Source organism: Oncorhynchus kisutch, linkage group LG27, assembly GCF_002021735.2.
Source record: "Oncorhynchus kisutch isolate 150728-3 linkage group LG27, Okis_V2, whole genome shotgun sequence".
Taxonomy (NCBI): Eukaryota; Metazoa; Chordata; class Actinopteri; order Salmoniformes; family Salmonidae; genus Oncorhynchus; species Oncorhynchus kisutch.
The window spans coordinates 35,465,173-35,491,477 of NC_034200.2; the positions used below are offsets into that span (position 1 = coordinate 35,465,173).

At 40.2% G+C, this 26,305-nt stretch overlaps 1 protein-coding gene across 2 annotated transcripts in view; it reads left to right on the forward strand.

The window, feature by feature from the left end:
• Window positions 1–26,305, forward strand: part of LOC109872178 (fibroblast growth factor 12) — an 89,939-nt gene that overhangs the window by 5,656 nt on the left and 57,978 nt on the right. Inside the window, exon 1 of one of the 2 annotated variants that reach the window (XM_031807193.1) lies at window positions 17,133–17,645. The exons of the other annotated variant lie outside the window; for it this stretch is intronic. Coding sequence (XP_031663053.1) covers window positions 17,555–17,645 — 91 coding nt within the window. The 5' untranslated portion in view covers window positions 17,133–17,554. Of the gene's footprint in view, window positions 1–17,132; window positions 17,646–26,305 lie in introns of those variants that run through there. 2 annotated transcript variants of the gene reach the window in all.

A 26,305-nucleotide genomic window follows, 5' to 3' on the forward strand; every position in this document is an offset into this window, starting at 1 on the left:
TTGGTATAATTTGTGGTTGAAATCTGGGTAACAATGAGACAAAGACTATGTCGATCAATTTATTTGCTAATTCAACCAATCAGCTATATTGATGGAGCATGATAAATTCAGTTTTAATAAACTAGATTGACTCAACCAATGTTTGCTTTCGCCTGGAGGGGATTGGGGGCTGCTGATGTATCTATCAGCAGCAGAGTGCCATGTAACTCATTCATGATTATTAACTTAGTGACAGGCGAACTCAATCATGATTATTAGGGCCCATGGTTATTAACTTAGTGACAGGCTAACTCATTCATGATTATTAGGGCCCATGATTATTAACTTAGTGACAGGCTAACTCAATCATGATTATTAACTTAGTGACAGGCGAACTCAATCATGATTATTAGGGCCCATGATTATTAACTTAGTGACAGGCTAACTCATTCATGATTATTAACTTAGTGACAGGCTAACTCATTCATGATTATTAACTTAGTGACAGGCTAACTCATTCATGATTATTAACTTAGTGACAGGCTAACTCATTCATGATTATTAACTTAGTGACAGGCTAACTCATTCATGGTTATTAACTTAGCGACAGGCTAACTCATTCATGGTTATTAACTTAGAGACAGGCTAAATCATTAATGATTATTAACTTAGTGACAGGCTAACTCATTCATGATTATTAACTTAGTGACATGCTAAATAATTCATGATTATTAACTTAGTGACAGGCTAAATCATTCATGATTATTAACTTAGTGACAAGCTAAATCATTCATGATTATTAACTTAGTGACAGGCTAACTCATTCATGATTATTAACTTAGTGACAGGCTAAATCATTCATGATTATTAACTTAGTGACAGGCTAAATCATTCATGATTATTAACTTAGTGACAGGCTAACTCATTCATGATTATTAACTTAGTGACATGCTAAATCATTCATGATTATTAACTTAGTGACAGGCTAAATCATTCATGATTATTAACTTAGTGACAGGCTAAATCATTCATGATTATTAACTTAGTGACAGGCTAAATCATTCATGATTATTAGGGCCCATGGTTATTAACTTAGTGGCACGCTAACTTGTGAGCGTCACAATCATCAGCACTCCCACAAACGAGTTTATTACAGCCAAACGTTTCATAAAAATCGCAGAGTTCTGGCTATGAGTATGGATGGATGGTAGACCTACAATCATGATTATTAGGGCCCATGATTATTAACTTAGTGACAGGCTAACTCATTCATGATTATTAACTTAGTGACAGGCTAACTCATTCATGATTATTAACTTAGTGACAGGCTAACTCATTCATGATTATTAACTTAGTGACAGGCTAACTCATTCATGATTATTAACTTAGTGACAGGCTAACTCATTCATGGTTATTAACTTAGCGACAGGCTAACTCATTCATGGTTATTAACTTAGAGACAGGCTAAATCATTAATGATTATTAACTTAGTGACAGGCTAACTCATTCATGATTATTAACTTAGTGACATGCTAAATAATTCATGATTATTAACTTAGTGACAGGCTAAATCATTCATGATTATTAACTTAGTGACAAGCTAAATCATTCATGATTATTAACTTAGTGACAGGCTAACTCATTCATGATTATTAACTTAGTGACAGGCTAAATCATTCATGATTATTAACTTAGTGACAGGCTAAATCATTCATGATTATTAACTTAGTGACAGGCTAACTCATTCATGATTATTAACTTAGTGACATGCTAAATCATTCATGATTATTAACTTAGTGACAGGCTAAATCATTCATGATTATTAACTTAGTGACAGGCTAAATCATTCATGATTATTAACTTAGTGACAGGCTAAATCATTCATGATTATTAACTTAGTGACAGGCTAACTCATTCATGATTATTAACTTAGTGACAGGCTAAATCATTCATGATTATTAACTTAGTGACAGGCTAAATCATTCATGATTATTCACTTAGTGACAGGCTAACTCATTCATGATTATTAACTTAGTGACATGCTAAATCATTCATGATTATTAACTTAGTGACAGGCTAAATCATTCATGATTATTAACTTAGTGACAGGCTAAATCATTCATGATTATTCACTTAGTGACAGGCTAAATCATTCATGATTATTAGGGCCCATGGTTATTAACTTAGTGGCACGCTAACTTGTGAGCGTCACAATCATCAGCACTCCCACAAACGAGTTTATTACAGCCAAACGTTTCATAAAAATCGCAGAGTTCTGGCTATGAGTATGGATGGATGGTAGACCTACAAGGAGCTGTAGAACACGGACAGATGTGGTTGGGGAGCCATGTTTGGCAGTGAACAAGTTGGTTGTACAGCACAAACCTGGGACCAGGCTAACGCTGAGCCTTTAAGTTGGTGATAGCAGTGGAAAGAGAGAGAGAGAGAGATTGTTGTAGATGTTTCAAAGCATCACTGGAGATTTCTAGTTAAATTATTTGCAGATTCATTGCGGAATATTTACAATTCTAACGTTCGTGTTGAAAAAGGTAGGTAAAAATAGCTGAACAGTAGATAGTTTGAAGAAACTAGAACTCGTAGAAAGTCTGTATGTTAAATGAACTAGTTTGGGTTGTTTACATTCTAGCGTAGTGTTTGTGTGGGAGTTGTATAATGAACTAGTTTGGGTTGTTTACAGTCTAGCGTAGTGTTTGTGTGGGAGTTGTATAATGAACTAGTTTAGGTTGTTTACAGTCTAGCGTAGTGTTTGTGTGGGAGTCTTCCCCTTCAGCCTTCTTGCTTCTTTCTTCCTGTGTAGGCCTCTTCTCCTCTTCTCACCTGAAAACGCTGCTGGGCACTGTCATGTTGGATTCCGATTTCGCTGCTGCTGCTGGTATTGAAATATCTGACCACTGCTATTTGCTTGTTGTTTATTTTAGCACGATCATGACCCTTTAATCTTGTGACAATGTCACCACAATTGTGTAGCAGTCTAATGCTTGTGGCTAGCTGATGAAGTGGAGCTGCTGCATGGTCTTAGCGGTTGATGTTTCTGTAATCTGTGAGGTAAGTTCTACAACTGTACAAATCCCCAAATTACCACAACGAATCTAATTTGTATGCAAGAGGAGGAGACAAGCAGCATTAGGGGCTCAGGCTTGAATGAATGGTGGCCGGTGCGTGAGAGAAAAAATATCAATCAAGTTCAGCAAGTACTCACACTCAAACCATAAAGAGAAGACAAAAACACTCACACTCAAACCATAAAGAGAAGACAAAAACACTCACACTCAAACCATAAAGAGAAGACAAAAACACTCACACTCAAACCATAAAGAGAAGACAAAAACACTCACACTCAAACCATAAAGAGAAGACAAAAACACTCACACTCAACCATAAAGAGAAGACAAAAACACTCACACTCAAACCATAAAGAGAAGACAAAAACACTCACACTCAAACCATAAAGAGAAGACAAAAAACACTCACACTCAAACCATAAAGAGAAGACAAAAACACTCACACTCAAACCATAAAGAGAAGACAAAAACACTCACACTCAAACCATAAAGAGAAGACAAAAACACTCACACTCAAACCATAAAGAGAAGACAAAAACACTCACACTCAAACCATAAAGAGAAGACAAAAACACTCACACTCAACCATAAAGAGAAGACAAAAACACTCACACTCAAACCATAAAGAGAAGACAAAAACACTCACACTCAAACCATAAAGAGAAGACAAAAACACTCACACTCAAACCATAAAGAGAAGACAAAAACACTCACACTCAAACCATAAAGAGAAGACAAAACACTCACACTCAAACCATAAAGAGAAGACAAAAACACTCACACTCAAACCATAAAGAGAAGACAAAAACACTCACACTCAAACCATAAAGAGAAGACAAAAACACTCACACTCAAACCATAAAGAGAAGACAAAAACACTCACACTCAAACCATAAAGAGAAGACAAAAACACTCACACTCAAACCATAAAGAGAAGACAAAAACACTCACACTCAAACCATAAAGAGAAGACAAAAACACTCACACTCAAACCATAAAGAGAAGACAAAAACACTCACACTCAAACCATAAAGAGAAGACAAAAACACTCACACTCAAACCATAAAGAGAAGACAAAAACACTCACACTCAAACCATAAAGAGAAGACAAAAACACTCACACTCAAACCATAAAGAGAAGACAAAAACACTCACACTCAAACCATAAAGAGAAGACAAAAACACTCACACTCAAACCATAAAGAGAAGACAAAAACACTCACACTCAAACCATAAAGAGAAGACAAAAACACTCACACTCAAACCATAAAGAGAAGACAAAAACACTCACACTCAAACCATAAAGAGAAGACAAAAACACTCACACTCAAACCATAAAGAGAAGACAAAAACACTCACACTCAAACCATAAAGAGAAGACAAAAACACTCACACTCAAACCATAAAGAGAAGACAAAAACACTCACACTCAAACCATAAAGAGAAGACAAAAACACTCACACTCAAACCATAAAGAGAAGACAAAAACACTCACACTCAAACCATAAAGAGAAGACAAAAACACTCACACTCAAACCATAAAGAGAAGACAAAAACACTCACACTCAAACCATAAAGAGAAGACAAAAACACTCACACTCAAACCATAAAGAGAAGACAAAAACACTCACACTCAAACCATAAAGAGAAGACAAAAACACTCACACTCAAACCATAAAGAGAAGACAAAAACACTCACACTCAAACCATAAAGAGAAGACAAAAACACTCACACTCAAACCATAAAGAGAAGACAAAAACACTCACACTCAAACCATAAAGAGAAGACAAAAACACTCACACTCAAACCATAAAGAGAAGACAAAAACACTCACACTCAAACCATAAAGAGAAGACAAAAACACTCACACTCAAACCATAAAGAGAAGACAAAAACACTCACACTCAAACCATAAAGAGAAGACAAAAACACTCACACTCAAACCATAAAGAGAAGACAAAAACACTCACACTCAAACCATAAAGAGAAGACAAAAACACTCACACTCAAACCATAAAGAGAAGAGAAGACAAAAACACTCACACTCAAACCATAAAGAGAAGACAAAAACACTCACACTCAAACCATAAAGAGAAGACAAAAACACTCACACTCAAACCATAAAGAGAAGACAAAAACACTCACACTCAAACCATAAAGAGAAGACAAAAACACTCACACTCAAACCATAAAGAGAAGACAAAAACACTCACACTCAAACCATAAAGAGAAGACAAAAACACTCACACTCAAACCATAAAGAGAAGACAAAAACACTCACACTCAAACCATAAAGAGAAGACAAAAACACTCACACTCAAACCATAAAGAGAAGACAAAAACACTCACACTCAAACCATAAAGAGAAGACAAAAACACTCACACTCAAACCATAAAGAGAAGACAAAAACACTCACACTCAAACCATAAAGAGAAGACAAAAACACTCACACTCAAACCATAAAGAGAAGACAAAAAACACTCACACTCAAACCATAAAGAGAAGACAAAAACACTCACACTCAAACCATAAAGAGAAGACAAAAACACTCACACTCAAACCATAAAGAGAAGACAAAACACTCACACTCAAACCATAAAGAGAAGACAAAAACACTCACACTCAAACCATAAAGAGAAGACAAAAACACTCACACTCAAACCATAAAGAGAAGACAAAAACACTCACACTCAAACCATAAAGAGAAGACAAAACACTCACACTCAAACCATAAAGAGAAGACAAAAACACTCACACTCAAACCATAAAGAGAAGACAAAAACACTCACACTCAAACCATAAAGAGAAGACAAAAACACTCACACTCAAACCATAAAGAGAAGACAAAAACACTCACACTCAAACCATAAAGAGAAGACAAAAACACTCACACTCAAACCATAAAGAGAAGACAAAAACACTCACACTCAAACCATAAAGAGAAGACAAAAACACTCACACTCAAACCATAAAGAGAAGACAAAAACACTCACACTCAAACCATAAAGAGAAGACAAAAACACTCACACTCAAACCATAAAGAGAAGACAAAAACACTCACACTCAAACCATAAAGAGAAGACAAAAACACTCACACTCAAACCATAAAGAGAAGACAAAAACACTCACACTCAAACCATAAAGAGAAGACAAAAACACTCACACTCAAACCATAAAGAGAAGACAAAAACACTCACACTCAAACCATAAAGAGAAGACAAAAACACTCACACTCAAACCATAAAGAGAAGACAAAAACACTCACACTCAAACCATAAAGAGAAGACAAAAACACTCACACTCAAACCATAAAGAGAAGACAAAAACACTCACACTCAAACCATAAGAGAAGACAAAAACACTCACACTCAAACCATAAAGAGAAGACAAAAACACTCACACTCAAACCATAAAGAGAAGACAAAAACACTCACACTCAAACCATAAAGAGAAGACAAAAACACTCACACTCAAACCATAAAGAGAAGACAAAAACACTCACACTCAAACCATAAAGAGAAGACAAAAACACTCACACTCAAACCATAAAGAGAAGACAAAAACACTCACACTCAAACCATAAAGAGAAGACAAAAACAAGGTTGCCGAGGTGCAAAAAATATACATCATTTAATTCCATGCTCGTAAGAATGAAAAATGTGCCAGTGTAAAGTGCAAAAAGGCTAAACAAAAAAGACTGTACATTTTGTTGTCTAAAAGACCGTACATTTTGTTGTCTAAAAGACCGTACATTTTGTTGTCTAAAAGACTGTACATTTTGTTGTCTAAAAGACTGTACATTTTGTTGTCTAAAAGACCGTACATTTTGTTGTCTAAAAGACCGTACATTCTGTTGTCTAAAAGACCGTACATTTTGTTGTCTAAAAGACTGTACATTTTGTTGTCTAAAAGACTGTACATTTTGTTGTCTAAAAGACCGTACATTTTGTTGTCTAAAAGACCGTACATTTTGTTGTCTAAAAGACCGTACATTTTGTTGTCTAAAAGACCGTACATTTTGTTGTCTAAAAGACCGTACATTTTGTTGTCTAAAAGACTGTACATTTTGTTGTCTAAAAGACCGTACATTTTGTTGTCTAAAAGACCGTACATTTTGTTGTCTAAAAGACCGTACATTTTGTTGTCTAAAAGACCGTACATTTTGTTGTCTAAAAGACCGTACATTTTGTTGTCTAAAAGACCGTACATTTTGTTGTCTAAAAGACCGTACATTTTGTTGTCTAAAAGACCGTACATTTTGTTGTCTAAAAGACCGTACATTTTGTTGTCTAAAAGACCATACATTTTGTTGTCTAAAAGACCGTACATTTTGTTGTCTAAAAGACCGTACATTTTGTTGTCTAAAAGACCGTACATTTTGTTGTCTAAAAGACCGTACATTTTGTTGTCTAAAAGACCGCACATTTTGTTGTCTAAAAGACCGTACATTTTGTTGTCTAAAAGACCGTACATTTTGTTGTCTAAAAGACTGTACATTTTGTTGTCTAAAAGACCGTACATTCTGTTGTCTAAAAGACCGTACATTTTGTTGTCTAAAAGACCGTACATTTTGTTTTCTAAAAGACCGTACATTTTGTTGTCTAAAAGACCGTACATTTTGTTGTCTAAAAGACCGTACATTTTGTTGTCTAAAAGACCGTACATTTTGTTGTCTAAAAGACTGTACATTTTGTTGTCTAAAAGACCGTACATTTTGTTGTCTAAAAGACCGTACATTTTGTTGTCTAAAAGACCGTACATTTTGTTGTCTAAAAGACCGTACATTTTGTTGTCTAAAAGACCGTACATTTTGTTGTCTAAAAGACCGTACATTTTTGTCATCTAAAAGACCGTACATTTTGTTGTCTAAAAGACCGTACATTTTGTTGTCTAAAAGACCGTACATTTTGTTGTCTAAAAGACCGTACATTTTGTTGTCTAAAAGACCGTACATTTTGTTGTCTAAAAGACCGTACATTTTGTTGTCTAAAAGACCGTACATTTTGTTGTCTAAAAGACTGTACATTTTGTTGTCTAAAAGACCGTACATTCTGTTGTCTAAAAGACCGTACATTTTGTTGTCTAAAAGACCGTACATTTTGTTTTCTAAAAGACCGTACATTTTGTTGTCTAAAAGACCGTACATTTTGTTGTCTAAAAGACCGTACATTTTGTTGTCTAAAAGACCGTACATTTTGTTGTCTAAAAGACTGTACATTTTGTTGTCTAAAAGACCGTACATTTTGTTGTCTAAAAGACCGTACATTTTGTTGTCTAAAAGACCGTACATTTTGTTGTCTAAAAGACCGTACATTTTGTTGTCTAAAAGACCGTACATTTTGTTGTCTAAAAGACCGTACATTTTTGTCATCTAAAAGACCGTACATTTTGTTGTCTAAAAGACCGTACATTTTGTTGTCTAAAAGACCGTACATTTTGTTGTCTAAAAGACCGTACATTTTGTTGTCTAAAAGACCGTACATTTTGTTGTCTAAAAGACCGTACATTTTGTTGTCTAAAAGACCGTACATTTTGTTGTCTAAAGGACTGTACATTTGTTGTCTAAAAGACCGTACATTTTGTTGTCTAAAAGACTGTACATTTTGTTGTCTAAAAGACTGTACATTTTGTTGTCTAAAAGACTGTACATTTTGTTGTCTAAAAGATCGTACATTTTGTTGTCTAAAAGACTGTACTTTTTGTTGTCTAAAAGATCGTACATTTTGTTGTCTAAAAGACTGTACATTTTGTTGTCTAAAAGACCGTACATTTTGTTGTCTAAAAAACCGTACATTTGGTCCTTTAGAAGAGTGTACATTTGGTCCTTTAGAAGAGTGTACATTTGGTCGTCTATTCCATCCTCAGTGCTGGAATATTTTTGCACCTCGTCCTCCTTGTTCTTTTTTAATGGTTTGAGTGCAGGTACCTGCTGAATTCTATACAAGATGAGTGCCAAAAGTCTGTGGGTGGAATACAGTCTGCATACTTGGAAGAGATTAAACACATGCAAGTGAAAGTTGAATGTGAAAAAGAGAAAAGACAGAAATGATTTGTGCTTTACACTGATAATAATGTTTATTTGTTTGTCAAAACAGTCTTATAATACGTTCAAATTTCTATTCATTAATTTTTTTACATTCACAACGTATTACTTTCGTAGAAAAGCCACCATTCACTACTCAAAATGTTGTTTACATTCACAGACTTTTGGTACTAAATTTCACTCCATATGTGGAGTGCGTTTTTAGTGCCTAAATACATTAAAAATGAACTGGAAACAGGTTATCGAGGCATTTCACATGCCATGGAACATGTTAGAATTGCAAAACGGAATGTGTTAATTTTGTATGAGATTTCCGTTATCTGTAGTTGAATAGTTTGGATCATAACAACTTGCCATAAAAAGGATGATGCATGCAGAAGTGTGTAATCTAACAGCAGAGACGGATTGGCCATCTGGCATTTCTGGCAAATGCCAGATGGGTTGGTCCATTTTTTTTGCCTAGTGGGCCTTGGTAAATTGGGGTTTTAGCGCAGAATGATCATTATTTGGCTAATAATGGGTGTCTCAAGGAAAACAATGGGCCGGTGTGTTAGAAATACCCAGGCCGATTTCTTTTCCCAGTCCGTCCCTGATCAACAGTGACCTTGTTGTTGTTGACAAGCTGCAGCACCATGATATGGCATGTTCCAGAAATTATTATTGTTTATTCTATATCCGCATAAATGGATAATGACACATTTTATTATTGTCATGAGGAATGTCAAATGATGTTTATGATTACTGTACATTATCGACTTTATACGACTTATAACAAGATTTAACTTGCACTTTCAACTTGGAGTGTTCGGCTGTACAGTTCCCATTACTGTCTGGTTTTAAGCTCCTATCACTTTACAAGGTGAACATTTTAACCTCGCTTCTGTTGACGCAATGAGGGGAAATAAGAGAGGGGTCGGGCCAAGCGCCCGGCGGCTACAGCAGTATCACAGCCAAAACGGACTTGGCTCAAATGGAAGATCTACTGTTAACTACTTCTCTAGGATCTACACCAACATCTACATGCAGTGTCTGGAGTCATTGTCATGGTGATATTTCCCTTTAAAATGGATTGGGAAGAGGCAAGCAGGAATCGTTGGTATATTCCCATATGGAAAAGGGTCTATATGAATCATATAAGGATTCTTATATGGGCAGGCCTACTCCTGAAACATCGAAGTAATATATACGTGATATGTGTCTTATATATGTGTGTTATAAGACCACAATCACACACTGGCATAATAGAAGAACCATCTGTTTGACTTGACCATCTGTTTGATATGATGTCACATGTGTGAAACACAGGATTTGTATAAGAATCATGTTTTGTGTGTTTTCTTATAGGAAGTAGGCCATAATCATATAAGATTGACTTATATGAAGATTGACTCAGATAACATTTGTATAAATCATTTCCATATGGGTTATCAGAGAATATTCCTGTACCGTTTATACTGTAAAAACCAACAACATCATTGGTGTACTACTCTCTGCATATTGTTCAGAGTCTATGCTGTCTTACCAGAATGACCTTTTGGTCACCTTTTATTGTCACCTCCACCTAAGAGCTCAATCTGTGAGATTTCCTGCTGTTCAATGTTCAGATAATTATATATTGGTTCTTGAAGAATTATAACTTAGAAATACCTAACTGTCTTACTGTATCATAACTCAAAATCGAAGGTTGTACATTATACAATCTTCACTGTTAGTATCCTGTATATGAATTTGTGAATGGTTACATTAACCCAGAGTCATATATTAAAAAAGATATGTCTCTGCATTTCCACCAGCCCCATCCCTAAGTTTACCAAAAACAAAGAGGTAAAGTCAGTCTTTTTAAATGACAGATTGGACCTTTTAATCGTTATTTCACAGTTCTCTAGCTATTTAGTATTTACTAATAAATCAAGACTACCAATATGTTTGCTGTCCATGGTGCTGAAACATGAACATCCCAAGAAAGAACTGAGTTGCTGTCCAGGGAGGGTCTTGAAACATATTACTTCTTACAATGATAAATTGCTGGCCTCCCGAGTGGTGCAACAGTCTAAGGCACTGCATCGCAGTGCTTTAGGCGTCCCTACAGACCCAGGCTGTGTCAGACCCAGGCTGTGTCAGACCCAGGCTGTGTCAGACCCAGGCTGTGTCACAACCGGACGTGATCGGTTGCAGCAATTGATAAAAGATTGAAATTGGGACGAAAAAAAGTATATGGTAAATTGCCTGATTTGGCTTCATTAAAAACGAGGACCACTACATTCCAATTGGCATGTTACCAACAGGGTTAAATCATTTGAAGTAAGTTCTTAAAATTGTCCATTGCGACCACACAATTTCATTATGAATTGAATTCTAGAAATAAGACTATAAAATAAACTAGATTGACCCCTTCCTGCATAATCAATCTATTTCCCTTTCTCTCTATGTAAATCATCCTCTCTCTCTCTCTCTCTTTCTCTCTCTCTCTCTCTCTCTCTCTCTCTCTCTCTCTCGCTCCTCTGATTGAGAGGGTGGCTCTGCAGCAGGATAAGACGACTGAAATGGCTCTGTCTCTGGGACCACTGCCTCCTCCTGCTGTTCCTCCTCCTTCCCTTTCTCTCTCCCCGTTATGCTTCCAACACACCGACAGCGTCATTGCGCAAAATAGTACACAGCATCATCTGGATGTGTGCAACAAAAAGATCAACATTCCCCTTCTGCTACCATTTCTGTCAAACCGTCGACACATACAGTTTGACGCATACATTCGATAAATCCAACGTACTGTATGAACCACACAGAACACACTGCAACTGCCTCTGCAACGCTATGCTGCAAGGGAAACGCAGCGTTCCATTGGAAATGAATGTAAATCTGGTGTACCAAAATGCGATGACGCTGTCGGTGTGATCGAAGCGTGAGTCATTGTTTTCTGCTCTCTTCCCATTGTCCCCTTTTTCTTAACCCTCTCCCTCCCTCCTCCTTCCCTCTACTGTCTTTTTCTCTCTATTGTCTCTCTATCCTCAACCAAGTCCTAAACCCTCAAATACAAATTCCTAATTCGATCAAAGCCCACGTTTGCTTCAGGGCTATCCAAACAGCACACTAACACAGTTAAATCAAATCAAATTATATTTTATTTGTCACATTCGTGAATACAACAGATGTAGACCTTACAGTGAAATGCTTACTTACAAGCCCTTAACCAACAATGCAGTTTTAAGAAAAATACCTAAAAAAATAAGAAATAAAAGTAACAAATAATTAAAGAGCAGCAGTAAACTCATAAGCGTGATTACAGTTATACCAGTCCCTGTTCTCTGTGTATCTGAGCTTGGATAACATCACTGTGTAGCCTAGTATGTGACACACGTTATTGAATGCTCCGACTTGTTAGTCTTTCTGGTAGTTCTAGATGGATCTATGGTTTACAGATATCTGTTTACTAAATCTGTAGCTGATACGAGAGCATTTTTTTCTCCTGATGGCCGCAGATGTTGAAAACCTGTGTCCTCTTCACAGTGTTGTCCCCTTCACACGGTTGTGTCCGCTTTACACTGTTGTGTCTTCCTCACAGTGTTGTGCCCTCTTCAGTGTTGTGTCCTCTTCACAGTGTTGTGTCCTCTTCACCGTGTTGTGTCCTCTTCACAGTGTTGTGTCCTCTTCAGTGTTGTGTCCTCTTCAGTGTTGTGTCCTCTTCACAGTGTTGTGTCCTCTTCACAGTGTTGTGTCTCTTCACAGTGTTGTGTCCTCTTCAGTGTTGTGTCCTCTTCAGTGTTGTGCCCTCTTCAGTGTTGTGTCCTCTTCAGTGTTGGGTCCGCTTCAGTGTTGGGTCCTCTTCAGTGTTGTGTCCACTTCACAGTGTTGGGTCCTCTTCAGTGTTGTGTCCTCTTCACAGTGTTGTGTCCTCTTCACAGTGTTGTGTCCGCTTCAGTGTTGTGTCCTCTTCAGTGTTGTGTCCTCTTCACAGTGTTGTGTTCTCTTCAGTGTTGTGTCCTCTTCACAGTGTTGTGTCCACTTCAGTGTTGTGTCCTCTTCAGTGTTGTGTCCACTTCAGTGTTGTGTCCTCTTCAGTGTTGTGTCCTCTTCAGTGTTGTGTCCTCTTCACAGTGTTGTGTCCTCTTCACAGTGTTGTGTCCTCTTCACAGTGTTGTGTCCTCTTCAGTGTTGTGTCCTTTTCAGTGTTGTGTCCTCTTCAGTGTTGTGTCCTCTTCAGTGTTGTGTCCTTTTCAGTGTTGTGCCCCTTCACAGTGTTGTGTCCTCTTCACAGTGTTGTGTCCTCTTCACTGTTGTGCCCTCTTCACAGTGTTGTGTCCTCTTCACAGTGTTGTGCCTTCTTCACAGTGTTGTGCCCTCTTCACAGTGTTGTGTCCTCTTCACAGTGGTGTGCCTTCTTCACAGTGTTGTGTCCTCTTCAGTGTTGTGTCCTCTTCACACTGTTGTGTCTCTTCACAGTGTTGTGCCCTCTTCAGTGTTGTGCCCTCTTCAGTGTTGTGTCCTCTTCAGTGTTGTGTCCTCTTCAGTGTTGTGTCCTCTTCACAGTGTTGTGTCCTTTTCAGTGTTGTGCCCTCTTCAGTGTTGTGTCCTTTTCAGTGTCGTGTGTTGTGTCCGCTTCACAGTGTTGTGTCCTCTTCAATGTTGTGCCCTCTTCACAGTGTTGTGTCCTCTTCACAGTGTTGTGTCCTCTTCACAGTGGTGTGCCTTCTTCACAGTGTTGTGTCCTCTTCACAGTGTTGTGTCCTCTTCACACTGTTGTGTCTCTTCACAGTGTTGTGCCCTCTTCAGTGTTGTGCCCTCTTCAGTGTTGTGCCCTCTTCAGTGTTGTGTCCTCTTCAGTGTTGTGTCCTCTTCAGTGTTGTGTCCTCTTCAGTGTTGTGTCCTTTTCAGTGTTGTGTCCTTTTCAGTGTTGTGTCCACTTCACAGTGTTGTACCCTCTTCACAGTGTTGTGCCCTCTTCACAGTTGTGTCCTCTTCAGTGTTGTGTCCTCTTCAGTGTTGTGTCATTTTCACCGTGTTGTGTCCTCTTCACCGTGTTGTGTCCCCTTCACAGTGTTGTGTCCTCTTCAGAGTGTTGTGTCCTCTTCACAGTGTTGTGTCCTCTTCAGAGTGTTGTGTCCTCTTCAGAGTGTTGTGTCCTCTTCACACTGTGGCGACCACCTGAACCAAAACGGTGCTGTCCTAGATACTTTCTTTCCACCACCGTTCCAGCAGCTATGGTTAATGCGGAACCAGGCCAGCCCGATAGCATGGTTTGGCCTGGTTCGGCTCAGTAGTGTGAAAATCCCTTTTGACTACAGCCTTGGCTCATTGCACAACCACTCATGAAAGAAAATGTGCCTTTCTGCACCAATTTATCAATAGATGATGGCCTATATCTTGGCAGGGACCCTTGCGCACGAGTGGCGCAGCAGTCTAAGGCACTGCATCTCAGTGCTAGAGGCGTCACTACAGACACCCTGGTTCGAATCCAGGCTGTATCACAACCGGCCATGATTGGGAGTCCCAGAGGGCGGCGCACAATTGGCCCAGTGCTGTCCAGGTTTGTCCAGGTATAGGCCGTCATTGTAAATAAGAATTTGTTCTTAACCCACTTACCTAGTTAAAAAAAGGTGAAATAAATCCATTTAAAAAGGGTAAACATTGAAGAGGGCACAACACTGTTCAACATCGGTGGCCATCAGGAGAAAAACTAGTCTTGTATCAGCTACACATTCAGTTAAATAAAGGAACTCTGTGGATGTCTTGAACTACTTTCTCTGTCTCTCCGCTCATCCTTCACCAACTCTCCCCCTGCCTTTTCAAAATCTCATGTTCTCTTCTCAGCTCCCTCTCCATAGAAATGTAACAGTGCCCTCTACTGTAAGAATGTATGTATTTGCGATTATTTTGAGCATTGCCCTCACATTGCTTTGTCCCCTCTTCTAGTGTTTCAATAGTATGTAGCCCAAAGGGGATGAGCATCCACTGTGTGATTCGGATTTTCTTCATTACTGAAACTTAGCCTCGGCTGCGAACCAGGCTTCCCTGACAACCACGTGTTTCTGGAGGTATAGCAACGCGAGACTTACTTCAACTCACTGTCACGGGACAGGTAGGGTCCTCTGTGCAAAGCACCAAAAGCAACGATGTCGCCTCGTCATAATATATACCACACACCATAATCCTAATATTTAGAATGGTTCAGCAACAATACACAATGTCGCTTATTTCTGAGATTGCTATGTACAGCTGACTCCTGGGTTCCATAGGGCTCTGGTCCGAAGTAGTGCCCTATATAGGGAATAGGGTTCCATAGGGCTCTGGTCCAAAGTAGTGCACTATATAGGGAATAGGGTTCCATAGGGCTCTGGTCCAAAGTAGTGCACTATATAGGGATTAGGGTTCCATAGGGCTCTGGTCCAAAGTAGTGCACTATGTAGGGAATAGTGTTCCACTTGGGACAGAGCCCTACAATGCAGTGGTTTTGGACCCGGAGGACTGCGTTGCACAATCACACCCAAAATATTTAGCTCTATGTCGATCCGGGTCTCTCTGTTGAGAATCATGGTATTCAACATTTTTGTATTGTAGATATGTAGCGGTGTAATGTTATATGATGTACTGTTTTCTATTTTGTTTTATATGTCATGCAAGTGTCTTAATGTGTTTGGCCCTCAGGAAGAGACGGGGCTAAATGTATCGTATTTACACCTAAATGTGGAAATGCTGGAATGATGTGATATACTATATATATGTATATAAAACTAAATAGGGAACTGTTAGGTTACTCTTTATTGACTGGAAAGAAAGTGTGCCGAGACGCGCTTCAGCCCAGCTTGAACATAAAAGGGCACCAGGTGCTTGACGGAGGAGCTTGAGAATCCCCACCAAAAACAGCCTTCCTTACCCCTGGACAAAGGGTGAATGTCCAGAAAACAAGATGAATAAAAGGATCTGCTTTGATCAGAGTATTTAATGACTGGACATATAAACAAGATTAGGTTTCGGCGTAATCACCTTCATCCGAGCCTTGCAGAGTGTCCCACTAGCACTTATCAGGAGTGGACTGATCCCCTCCCCCCCCCCCCCCCCCTTCCCTTTGGCTATTGGTTGTTTATGTCATTGATTTTGCACACTGTGGATATGGAAGGGTCAAAGTGCAATGTGTCAAGTTCTGCTGTTTCCCCTAAAGTTTATGCAATTTGTTTGTTTGCGGTTCATTAAAATACAAAAGGTCTTTGCTGACCTGTCAGTGTCACACCTTACTGCTTCTATTAAGCACTTGTTGGGGGCATGTCCTTCAAGAGGCAGTGATATTTAATGTGTCATATCATTGCTTGTCATTTGATATTGAGTCATCGAACCTGTATGTCTGTCTTTGTTCACCTAAGACTGGGAGCTCAACAGAACTGGTAGGTACCACACTGGTACCTATAGGTACTGCAAGAAATGACACAAATCAAGCCTGGACAAAAATGGTCTTACTACTGAGGTGTCTAGGTTGCCTAAGTCATCATCAGACTGTGACCACTGTGATGTGCCTATGCACAGTAGGCTAGTAGTTGATGGAGGCTGAGTTTACCATCTACTAGGATTTGACACCTGCATGGTATTGTTGGCTAAGAGTTTATTTAGGCTACTCTTTCATCATGACATTTTGGTGCATTTAGTCATCTTTATCTTTAAACTGTCGGCTGCCTCTGACGTAGGCGATACGTTGTCCTCCGGTCCCCTATATATAGCGGAACATTGGCCTTTTAATCCCAACATACGTGCCGCGTCGCTCTCATTGTGTCGTCTGGACAAACGGCACGGTAGGCTACTGCATTACCTCATCCCTGGCTGTCCCGCCACTTACCCCTGCAGTTAAACTTTCGCGTGCAAGCTGCTCGCACTGTTCTCTCGCTCTCTCTGTCTCTCTCTCTCTTGCTCTCTCTCACTCTCTCGCTCTCGCTCTCTGTCTCTCTCTCTCTCTCTCTCTCTCTCTCTATCTCTCTGTCTCTCGCGCTCTCTCTCTATCTCTCTGTCTCTCTCGCTCTCTCTGTCTCTCTCTCTGTCTCTCTCACTCTCTCGCTCTCGCTCTCTCTCTCTCTCGCGTTCTCTCTCTCGCTCTCTCTCTCGCCCACCTTTCTCTAATCCCCCCCCCCCCTCTCCCCATCCCTGATATTACGTCCCCTAGTAAAGACAGGGACTGTACAAATTAGGAGCACATCCTAACGTCCTTGCGTAGCCTAGCCTTGGAAGACAGAGTGTTGTGAAGACAAATGATTGTCGGTGGCTGAGAAGAGGAGAGAAAAACACAGTCAAGATGCCTCGTTTTAGCGTAATTTGTCCTGGACACTGTGCCCTTCTGGCGTTTTGAGGCTTGTGAACCTAGAGAGCAGCTGCTCTTAGTGAAGGTGGCTATACGCTATGCTACCTGACCCAGTGTTGTGATAGCTGTCCGGATTGCTTGGATTGAGGAAGGTTCCCACCAACCCAAATCAATGAGGATTCTGAGGCCATTCCTTCAGAAAGGAGCGCATATGCTGCAGTGTTTCTGTGGAGAACGATCGAAGCCGAACACAATCACCGCCGGTGAGACATAGCCTCTAGCCTTGCATGCTTTCTCTCTTGGGCGATAATGAAAAAGAGGGGGGAAACAATTTCATTGGCCAGCCGAGTGTGTGAGTAACATCTTCCGAGGCTGCGGTATAACAGGCTCCCTTTACACTTGCTTCTGTCCCGAGTTTTGTCACTTACCCGCTGAAGCGCAGCGCTGTGACGCGAGACTCGTCCTCCCCGCAATACTGTAGAAAGATTCAAGTATTTGTGTTTCAAGTCCTCATACAAGCTAACACACACCACAGACAGGTCTTGTTCAGTGGATTTATGTGAGATAGCCAGCATTCATAGAAGTATTAGGATATGCTATTTTAAGAATGGGTCATTTTTAACGCTGCATATTAAGCAGGCCACTAGGGCAAGCCAATAGAATGATTCGTTTACAGCGCTGCATATTAAGCCGGACAGCCAATAGGCAATTAAACGGATTGATGTCATAAACTTACGCAACCTGGAATGTCCGTTTTAGGTCCCTCAGCAAAGTAATACGTTTCAGGACGCTGGACAGCAACTCCCGTCTCTCCAGCATCATGGACAGCATACACAATGGCAGTCTTGATCTCTGTTATGCTGGGAGTAGATTCCTCTGATTTTACCAGTTCACTCAATATTTACATTCCAGCAAACATATTCAAAGTATCTGTTAGTGAACGCTGCCAGTAGATTCCCTTGCCTTTATCAGTTCACTCAGTTGGGCTTGAGACCCTTGTCAAGTCCTGCAGGCCACTCATCGCACAACACACCTGCACCGCTGATCTCTACAGCGATACAACTCACTTCCTTCTTCAATGACACCATAAAGACTATTAATATTCCTCATCGTGATGTCGTCGAGACGATGGCAACACCGTCCCTCAAGTCGTTTCAGTTCAACTGCTATTAGAAACTCCATTAAAGCACAGTTGATTCCTCTGGGGCAGTTGGGCCAAAAGCAGCAGGGACCAGGAGGCACTGTCACTGCCTGTCCTATACAGCGTTCTTTAAGAAGTTAACGTATTAGACTTTCAATTATACTTATACAACAGTAGTCGGATCATGACCGACTGATTCTGATTACTGGCGTAGTATCATAGTGTCAATTTGGGACTCCATAGATGACTGGTAAAATGGTGAAGATACCCGTTTAAGAAGTTTAAGTGAACTACAACATCCTCCTTCAAAGCTATATCAGCATGTAATTCTGATTGTCATATAATCGATTTTAAACAGATAGGCCCAACGGGGAAAGCAGTACAGATGTAGAATCTTAATTTGATTTTTCTTTTGGTTTATGAGAATTTTCTAGCACAGCAGGAAATGCAAACTTTTAGTGCATTCAAGGTTAAAATGTCAGACTTTATTTGCCCAAACATATTACGTATCAACCCTTACAAAAAAATATCCTTGAATTACAATCAACATAATAATTCACATTTCCTGTTGCTGCAGGATAATTTTCCCGCTGTAGCAAACTGGCTCAAATTAAGATCCTATATCTGTATAGGTACTAAAGTCATCCCTGTCTATCTCAGACAAGATGAGTTATACTTAAGCTGAATGGGTTTTAACGGTGCTTTATACAGATGTCTTGGAAGTAACACTGTTTCATATTCCTACCTTTTTTAAAGTTTCAGGATGACAATTTTTTTATTTCTCCACGTGACAGGAAATACTTTCTCCGCGTGACAGGAAATACTTTCTCCGCGTGACAGGAAATACTTTCTCCACGTGACAGGAAATACTTTCTCCACGTGACAGGAAATACTTTCTCCGCGTGACAGGAAATACTTTCTCCACGTGACAGGAAATACTTTCTCCACGTGACAGGAAATACTTTCTCCGCGTGACAGGAAATACTTTCTCCACGTGACAGGAAATACTTTCTCCGCGTGACAGGAAATACTTTCTCCACGTGACAGGAAATACTTTCTCCACGTGACAGGAAATACTTTCTCCACGTGACAGGAAATACTTTCTCCACGTGACAGGAAATACTTTCTCCACGTGACAGGAAATACTTTCTCCACGTGACAGGAAATACTTTCTCCACGTGACAGGAAATACTTTCTCCACGTGACAGGAAATACTTTCTCCACGTGACAGGAAATACTTTCTCCACGTGACAGGAAATACTTTCTCCACGTGACAGGAAATACTTTCTCCGCGTGACAGGAAATACTTTCTCCACGTGACAGGAAATACTTTCTCCACGTGACAGGAAATACTTTCTCCACGTGACAGGAAATACTTTCTCCACGTGACAGGAAATACTTTCTCCACGTGACAGGAAATACTTTCTCCACGTGACAGGAAATACTTTCTCCACGTGACAGGAAACACTTTCTCCACGTGACAGGAAATCTTATGGCAGCAACTTGGAAAAACAAGTAAACTAGCTAAATCACGTGATTTTTATGAAACAATGGCGCACGACTGTTGTGTTGCTGACTGAACTAGAAATACTAAACTAGTCTACTACTGTAGGTTTCAATGCAGACTATTGTTTGTGTTAGCTTTGTCCCTACTAATGAGAACATTGTTCTATCATTGTTTCACCACTTCTGTTCGAGAATGTTATGGGAGGGTTCATTCCTAGCCTGGCTACAAGTCTGTTTGTGCCATCGTGCCACTCATTGTCATTTGGCATGACAATGAGTTGACGTGATAGCACAAACAGATCTGGGACCAGGCTAGTTCATAGCCATTTGTGTCAATGAAATGTATATAGTAGTCCCAGGAACCATAATTTCAATTTAGAATTAAGTAGTTAAACAGTTAAGGAAGAGTATGGTTCTTAAATGTGTTAAAACGAATGACCTGTCTCACCTGTGCAAACTCTGCACCTGCTTTTGTTTACAAGAGGGACTAAAACACAACGTGTAAAGATCATATTTGAAGGTAAATTGTAAGTAAAGGTGCATTCTGTGATCTAGTCCCCTCTGTAAATAACAGTTTGATATGTTTTTACAGGTGCATCCTCTTAGTAAATCTGGCCCCAGATTCTTTGCTACTTCATCTATTGAAGAATCATTTTCCTAATAATTGTGCTGGTTTTGAAAGGTGGATACATATTTAGGAAGTCATCTATAATTCAGAAAAGGTAGGATATGAAAATTGAACAAAAAGTAAACAAACAAAAGGGAAGAGGATTAGTTGAAAAGGATTCTATGACACAGCATGGCACGTAGGGAGTCAAATAATACCCTTCCACAAAGAAATACTCTGCAGTTGTAATGTATTCGATTTGGGGATGTACGGTATGTATCAAACATCTCAGAATAGGAGCGTTGATCTAGGATTTTTTTGGTATTTGGTATTTTATTAGGATCCCCATTAGCTGTTGCAAAAGCAGCAGCTACTCTTCCTGGGGTCTACATGACATAATACAGAACATTTAAATGGCAAGAATAGCTCAAGGACAGAACTACATACATTTATTTTAAAAGGCACATGTACAGTAGCCTACATGTTAATACATACACACAAACGGTCTAGGTCATAGTAATAATAATATATATAATAATACAGGAGAGGTGTTGTGCTGCAAGGTGTTGCTTTATCTGTTGTTTAAAACCAGGCTTGCTGTTTATTTGAGCAATATGAGATGGAATGGAGTTCCATTCAATAATGGCTCTATGTAATACTGTACGCGTATTCTTGAATTTGTTCTGGATTTGGGGACTGTGAAAAGACCCCTGGTGGCATGCCTGGTGGGGTAAGTGTGTGTCAGAGCTGTGTGTAAGCAAATCATTTGGGATTTTGTTTCTTATAAATAGAAGAATTGTTGCAGTCAGTCTCTCCTCAACTCTTAGCCAAGAGAGACTGCCATGCATAGTATTTATATCAGCTCTCTGATTACAGTGAAGAGAAAGATATGCCGCTCTGTTCTGGGCCAGCTGCAGCTTAACTTTGTATTTCCTTGCAGCACTGGACCACATGACTGGACAATTATCAAGATTAGACAAAACTACAGCCTGGAGTAATTGCTTTTTGGAGTGTGGTGTCAAAAAAAACAGAGCATCTCTTTGTTGCGGACCTCTCCCCATCTTTACAACCATTGAATCTATATGAACAACCATTGAATCTATATGTTTTGACCATAACAGTTTACAAACTAAGGTAACGCTGTCGCGCCGGCTCCCTCTCTTCCCCCCCGCTCCAGGCTCCCTAGCATTGCGCACACCTGCCACCGTCATTACGCACACCTGTCTTCCTCCGTCACGTGCATCGGCATATTATTGCGCTCACCTGGACTCAATCACCTGTTCATTACCTCCCCTATAGTTGTCAGTTCCCCATCTCTGTCCCCGCTGCAACAATGATTGTTTGTCATTGTGTATCCGTGTGCTGACCCTGTTTCTGTCTTGCTCTTTGTCTGTTTCTAATTAAATGACCCCGTACCTGCTTCTCGTCTCTGGCGGCGGTCCTTACAGAATGCAGCAGCCATCATACGAAGCATTGGGGAGTGCTGACGTTCCGGTTGGTGGTGACGTCGGGTCCGCTGCCCGACACCGATGGAACCAGGGGTGCTTAAGCCAGCTCGTCGGGCTGTCACACCCTAGCTGGCTCGAGACGTTTCTTGCCTTGGTTGGCTCGGAAGGCGCCCATCCCACATCAGGCCTCAGCCGGATCGTCAGGTGTTTGCGCCCAGCTGGCCTAGTCAGGCTGCAACGTCTCTGCCGGATCATCGAGCTCCCAAGCCTCAGCGGGATGAACAGGCCTTCATGCCTCAGCCGGATCTGAAATATGTATTTTTCTTTGCAACTGTCTAGAAGGCCAGCATCCCAGCGTCGCCTCTTCACTGTTGACGTTGAGACTGGTATTTTTGCCGGTACTATTTAATGAAGCTGCCAGTTGAGGACTTGTGAGGTGTCTGCTTCTCAAACTAGACACTAATGTATTTGTCCTCTTTCTCAGTTGTGCACCGGGGCCTCCCACTCCTCTTTCTATTCTGGTTAGAGCCTATTAGCGTGCTGAAAATCTATTGTTAATTTGTTTACAGAGAAATAGCATTGTATTTGGTCAACAAAAAAAATCCAACAGTTTGCTAAGAGCTGGCAGCAAGCTTATAGGTCTGCTGTTAGAACTAGTAAAGGCTGCTTTACCACTCTTGGGTAGCGGAATGACTTTGGCTTCCCTCCAGGCCTGAGGACAAAGACTTTCCTCTAGGCTCAGATTAAAGATATGACAGATATGAGTGGCTATAGAGTCAGCTACCATCCTCAGTAGCATTCCATCTAAGTTGTCAATGCCAGGAGGTTTGTCATTATTGATCGATAACAATCATTGTTCCACTCTCCCACACTAACTTTACAAAATTCAAATTTGAAATGCCTTTCTTTCATTATTAGTTTTTTTATGCATGAGTACGACGGCTCACTGTTCGTTGTTGGCATTTCCTGCCTAAGTTTGCCAATGAAGTGATCATTCAAATAATTGGCAACATCAAATGGTTTTGTGATGAATAAGCCATCTGATTTGATGAAAGATGGAGTTGAATTTGTCTTTGTGCCCATAATTTCATTTAAAGTGTTTGAAAAGTTTGAACTTGGCTTCATAGTATAGTTTCTTCTTCTTTTTGTTGAGTTTAGTCACATCATTTCTCAATTTGCAATAAGTCAGCCAGTCACATGTGCAGTCAGACTTATTAGCCACTCCTTTTGCCCCATCTCTTTCAACCATACAGTTGTTCAATTCCTCATCAATCCATGCAGCCTTAACAGTTCTGATAGTCAGTTTCTTAACAGGTGCATGTTTATCAATAATTGGCAGAAGCAATTTCATAAATTCATCAAGTGCAGCGTCTGGATGCTCCTCATTAATCACATCAGACCGACAAATATTTTTAACATCATCCACATAAGAGTCACAGAAAAATCTTTTGTATGATCTCTTATACACTATTTTAGGCCCAGATGTTGGAACTTTGGCTTTCCTGGATATATCCACTGAGTACGGATACAGCTTCAGAACAAAGTTCTACAGTATTAGTAAAAATGTGATCGATACATGTAGATGATCTTGTTCCTGTAGTGTTTGTAAACACCCTGGTAGATTGATTAATAACCTGGACCAGATTACAGGCACTGGTTACAGTGAGAATCTTCCTCTTGAGCAGACAGCTTGATGAAAACCAGTCAATACTCAAGTCCCCAAGAAGGTAGACCTCTCTGTGTACATCACATACACTTTCAAGCATTTCACACATATGATTTAGATACTGCCTGTTAGCACTTGGTGGCCTATAGCAACACCCTAAAAGAAAAGGTTTTAGATGAAGAGCCAAGTGAACCTGCCACCACAACACTTCAATAACACTTGACATAAGATCTTCTCTAAGCATTACAGGGATATGGCTCTGAATATATACAGCAACACCTCCCCCATGATCATTTCTGTCTCTTCTATAAATGCTATATCCTTGTATTGCTACTGCTGTATCATCAAATTCATTAACTAAGTGAGTCTCAGAAATGGCTAATATATGAATGTTATCTGATGTTAGCAAGTTATTGATTTCAAGAACCTTATTTCTAAGGCTACATATATTAATATGGACTATTTTCAGCCCTTTCCTGGGTAGCTTATCAGAGATAGACATAATACTGAAAAGAAACAAAGCAAGATAATAAAATATACATTCAGCAGTCCATTAATCAATTGGTGTGTGTGTGTGTGCTTCGGGGTTGAAGCTATGAACCCAAAGGATTGGCTCTCTCATCCCTTCCAGGCTTCTGGGAGGGAGGGTGGACAATGAGCCTGTCATAGCAGATGTACGCAATGTCTTTCATGGCTGGGATCAGTTCTTTCCTCTTCTGGTGTAGAGCTTCAGGTTAGTCCCCATTGATGAAGATATACGTTCCTCTCAAGTTCTTGGCTCCTTCCAGCTACCTTGTCCTTGAACCTCAGGAACTTAACCACTATTGGCCTGGGCCTGTCACCTGGGCCGGTGGGCAGGCCCAGTCATGGTGGGTGTGGGCATGCTTCACCTCAATCTTCCTGTGGTCCATCTTCAATTTCTCAGAGATAATTTCCCTCACTGTGTCCTCAAACTCCGTCCAGGTCTCGTGGAGATTCTGCAATTCTGTCCACACCATGTTGTTCCGCCTTGATTTTCCCTCGACATAGTCTGATTTATCTGTCATTGTTACCATGGATTCACATACAGAACTGATGTCCTCTCTCACTGACTTACAGATTGCTGTCATCTTGCCGTTCTCCTGTTTAAACTCATCGAGCTGACCCTGGGAGAACTGCAAACTGTTCTTCGGGTCCTGGACCTCTCTGGTCAGGTCGGCCATTCTTTTATTAGTTGACTCCACCAGTATTTGGACAAAACACTTGAAGCTATTTTCTTGTTGTTGTAGCAACTCCTTCTAAAAATATTTTTGGTCGTTTAAAAGATCCTTCAAGTGTGAAAGAGAGACACCACTGTCCTTAATGCTACTCCTGCTGGCTTTGGTCTTTGTCATGGTAGTGAGCAAAGCAGGTTACGTTGTTACTCATCGCAGTTGCAGTCTGGGCAAGTCACAGGGAAGATTGAAAACAACAAACCCTGTCCATGTAATCTTATTCGGTGTGATCTAAAAGGCACTAATCTGAGACAACTGATACGGTGCCAGATATTGAATCTATGATAAAGCTGTTGACCAGTGTTGCCACTTTAAAGCATCATTATTTATATGTGCCACATATACTCCCTCTCCAGCCTCTAGGTTATCAGGCTGCTGATTATCCAGCACACCTGTCACATATACTCCCTCTCCAGCCTCTAGGTTATCAGGCTGCTGATTATCCAGCACACCTGTCACATATACTCCCTCTCCAGCCTCTAGGTTATCAGGCTGCTGATTATCCAGCACACCTGTCACATATACTCCCTCTCCAGCCTCTAGGTTATCAGGCTGCTGATTATCCAGCACACCTGTCACATATACTCCCTCTCCAGCCTCTAGGTTATCAGGCTGCTGATTATCCAGCACACCTGTCACATATACTCCCTCTCCAGCCTCTAGGTTATCAGGCTGCTGATTATCCAGCACACCTGTCACATATACTCCCTCTCCAGCCTCTAGGTTATCAGGCTGCTGATTATCCAGCACACCTGTCACCATCGTCTTGCGCACCTGCGCCTCATGACACTCACCTGGACTCCATCACCTCCTTGATTACCTTCCCTATATCTGTCACTCCCCTTGGTTCTTTCCTCAGGTGTTATTGACTCTGTTTTCATGTTGGTGCGTTGTTTGTGTGTTTATTGTTTTGTTTATTTATTAAAACACTCCCTGTATTTGCTTCCCAACTCTCATCACACTCGTTACAATATGGCATTAAAATACACATTATTCATGAGGAAACCAATGAAGCAACTGTGATAGTATTGTTTAATATCATACACATCAAAAGCTAAACGCTAATTGACTTCATATTTGTTGTTAATGTGATGTAATTCTCGTATTAAATTTAAAGCGGGTTAACTGGGGTTCAATTCATTTCCCATTTTTTCCCCTTTTTTGTGATCAAATTGGAAGTTTAAAAAAAAGGAAGGATAGAGAATTATTCACATTGACATTATGAGTGTAAAGACAATATCTTGACAAGTGCACAGAGGGAAATGTTCATGACCAACACGTTTCCTGAACCGATAAAGGCAA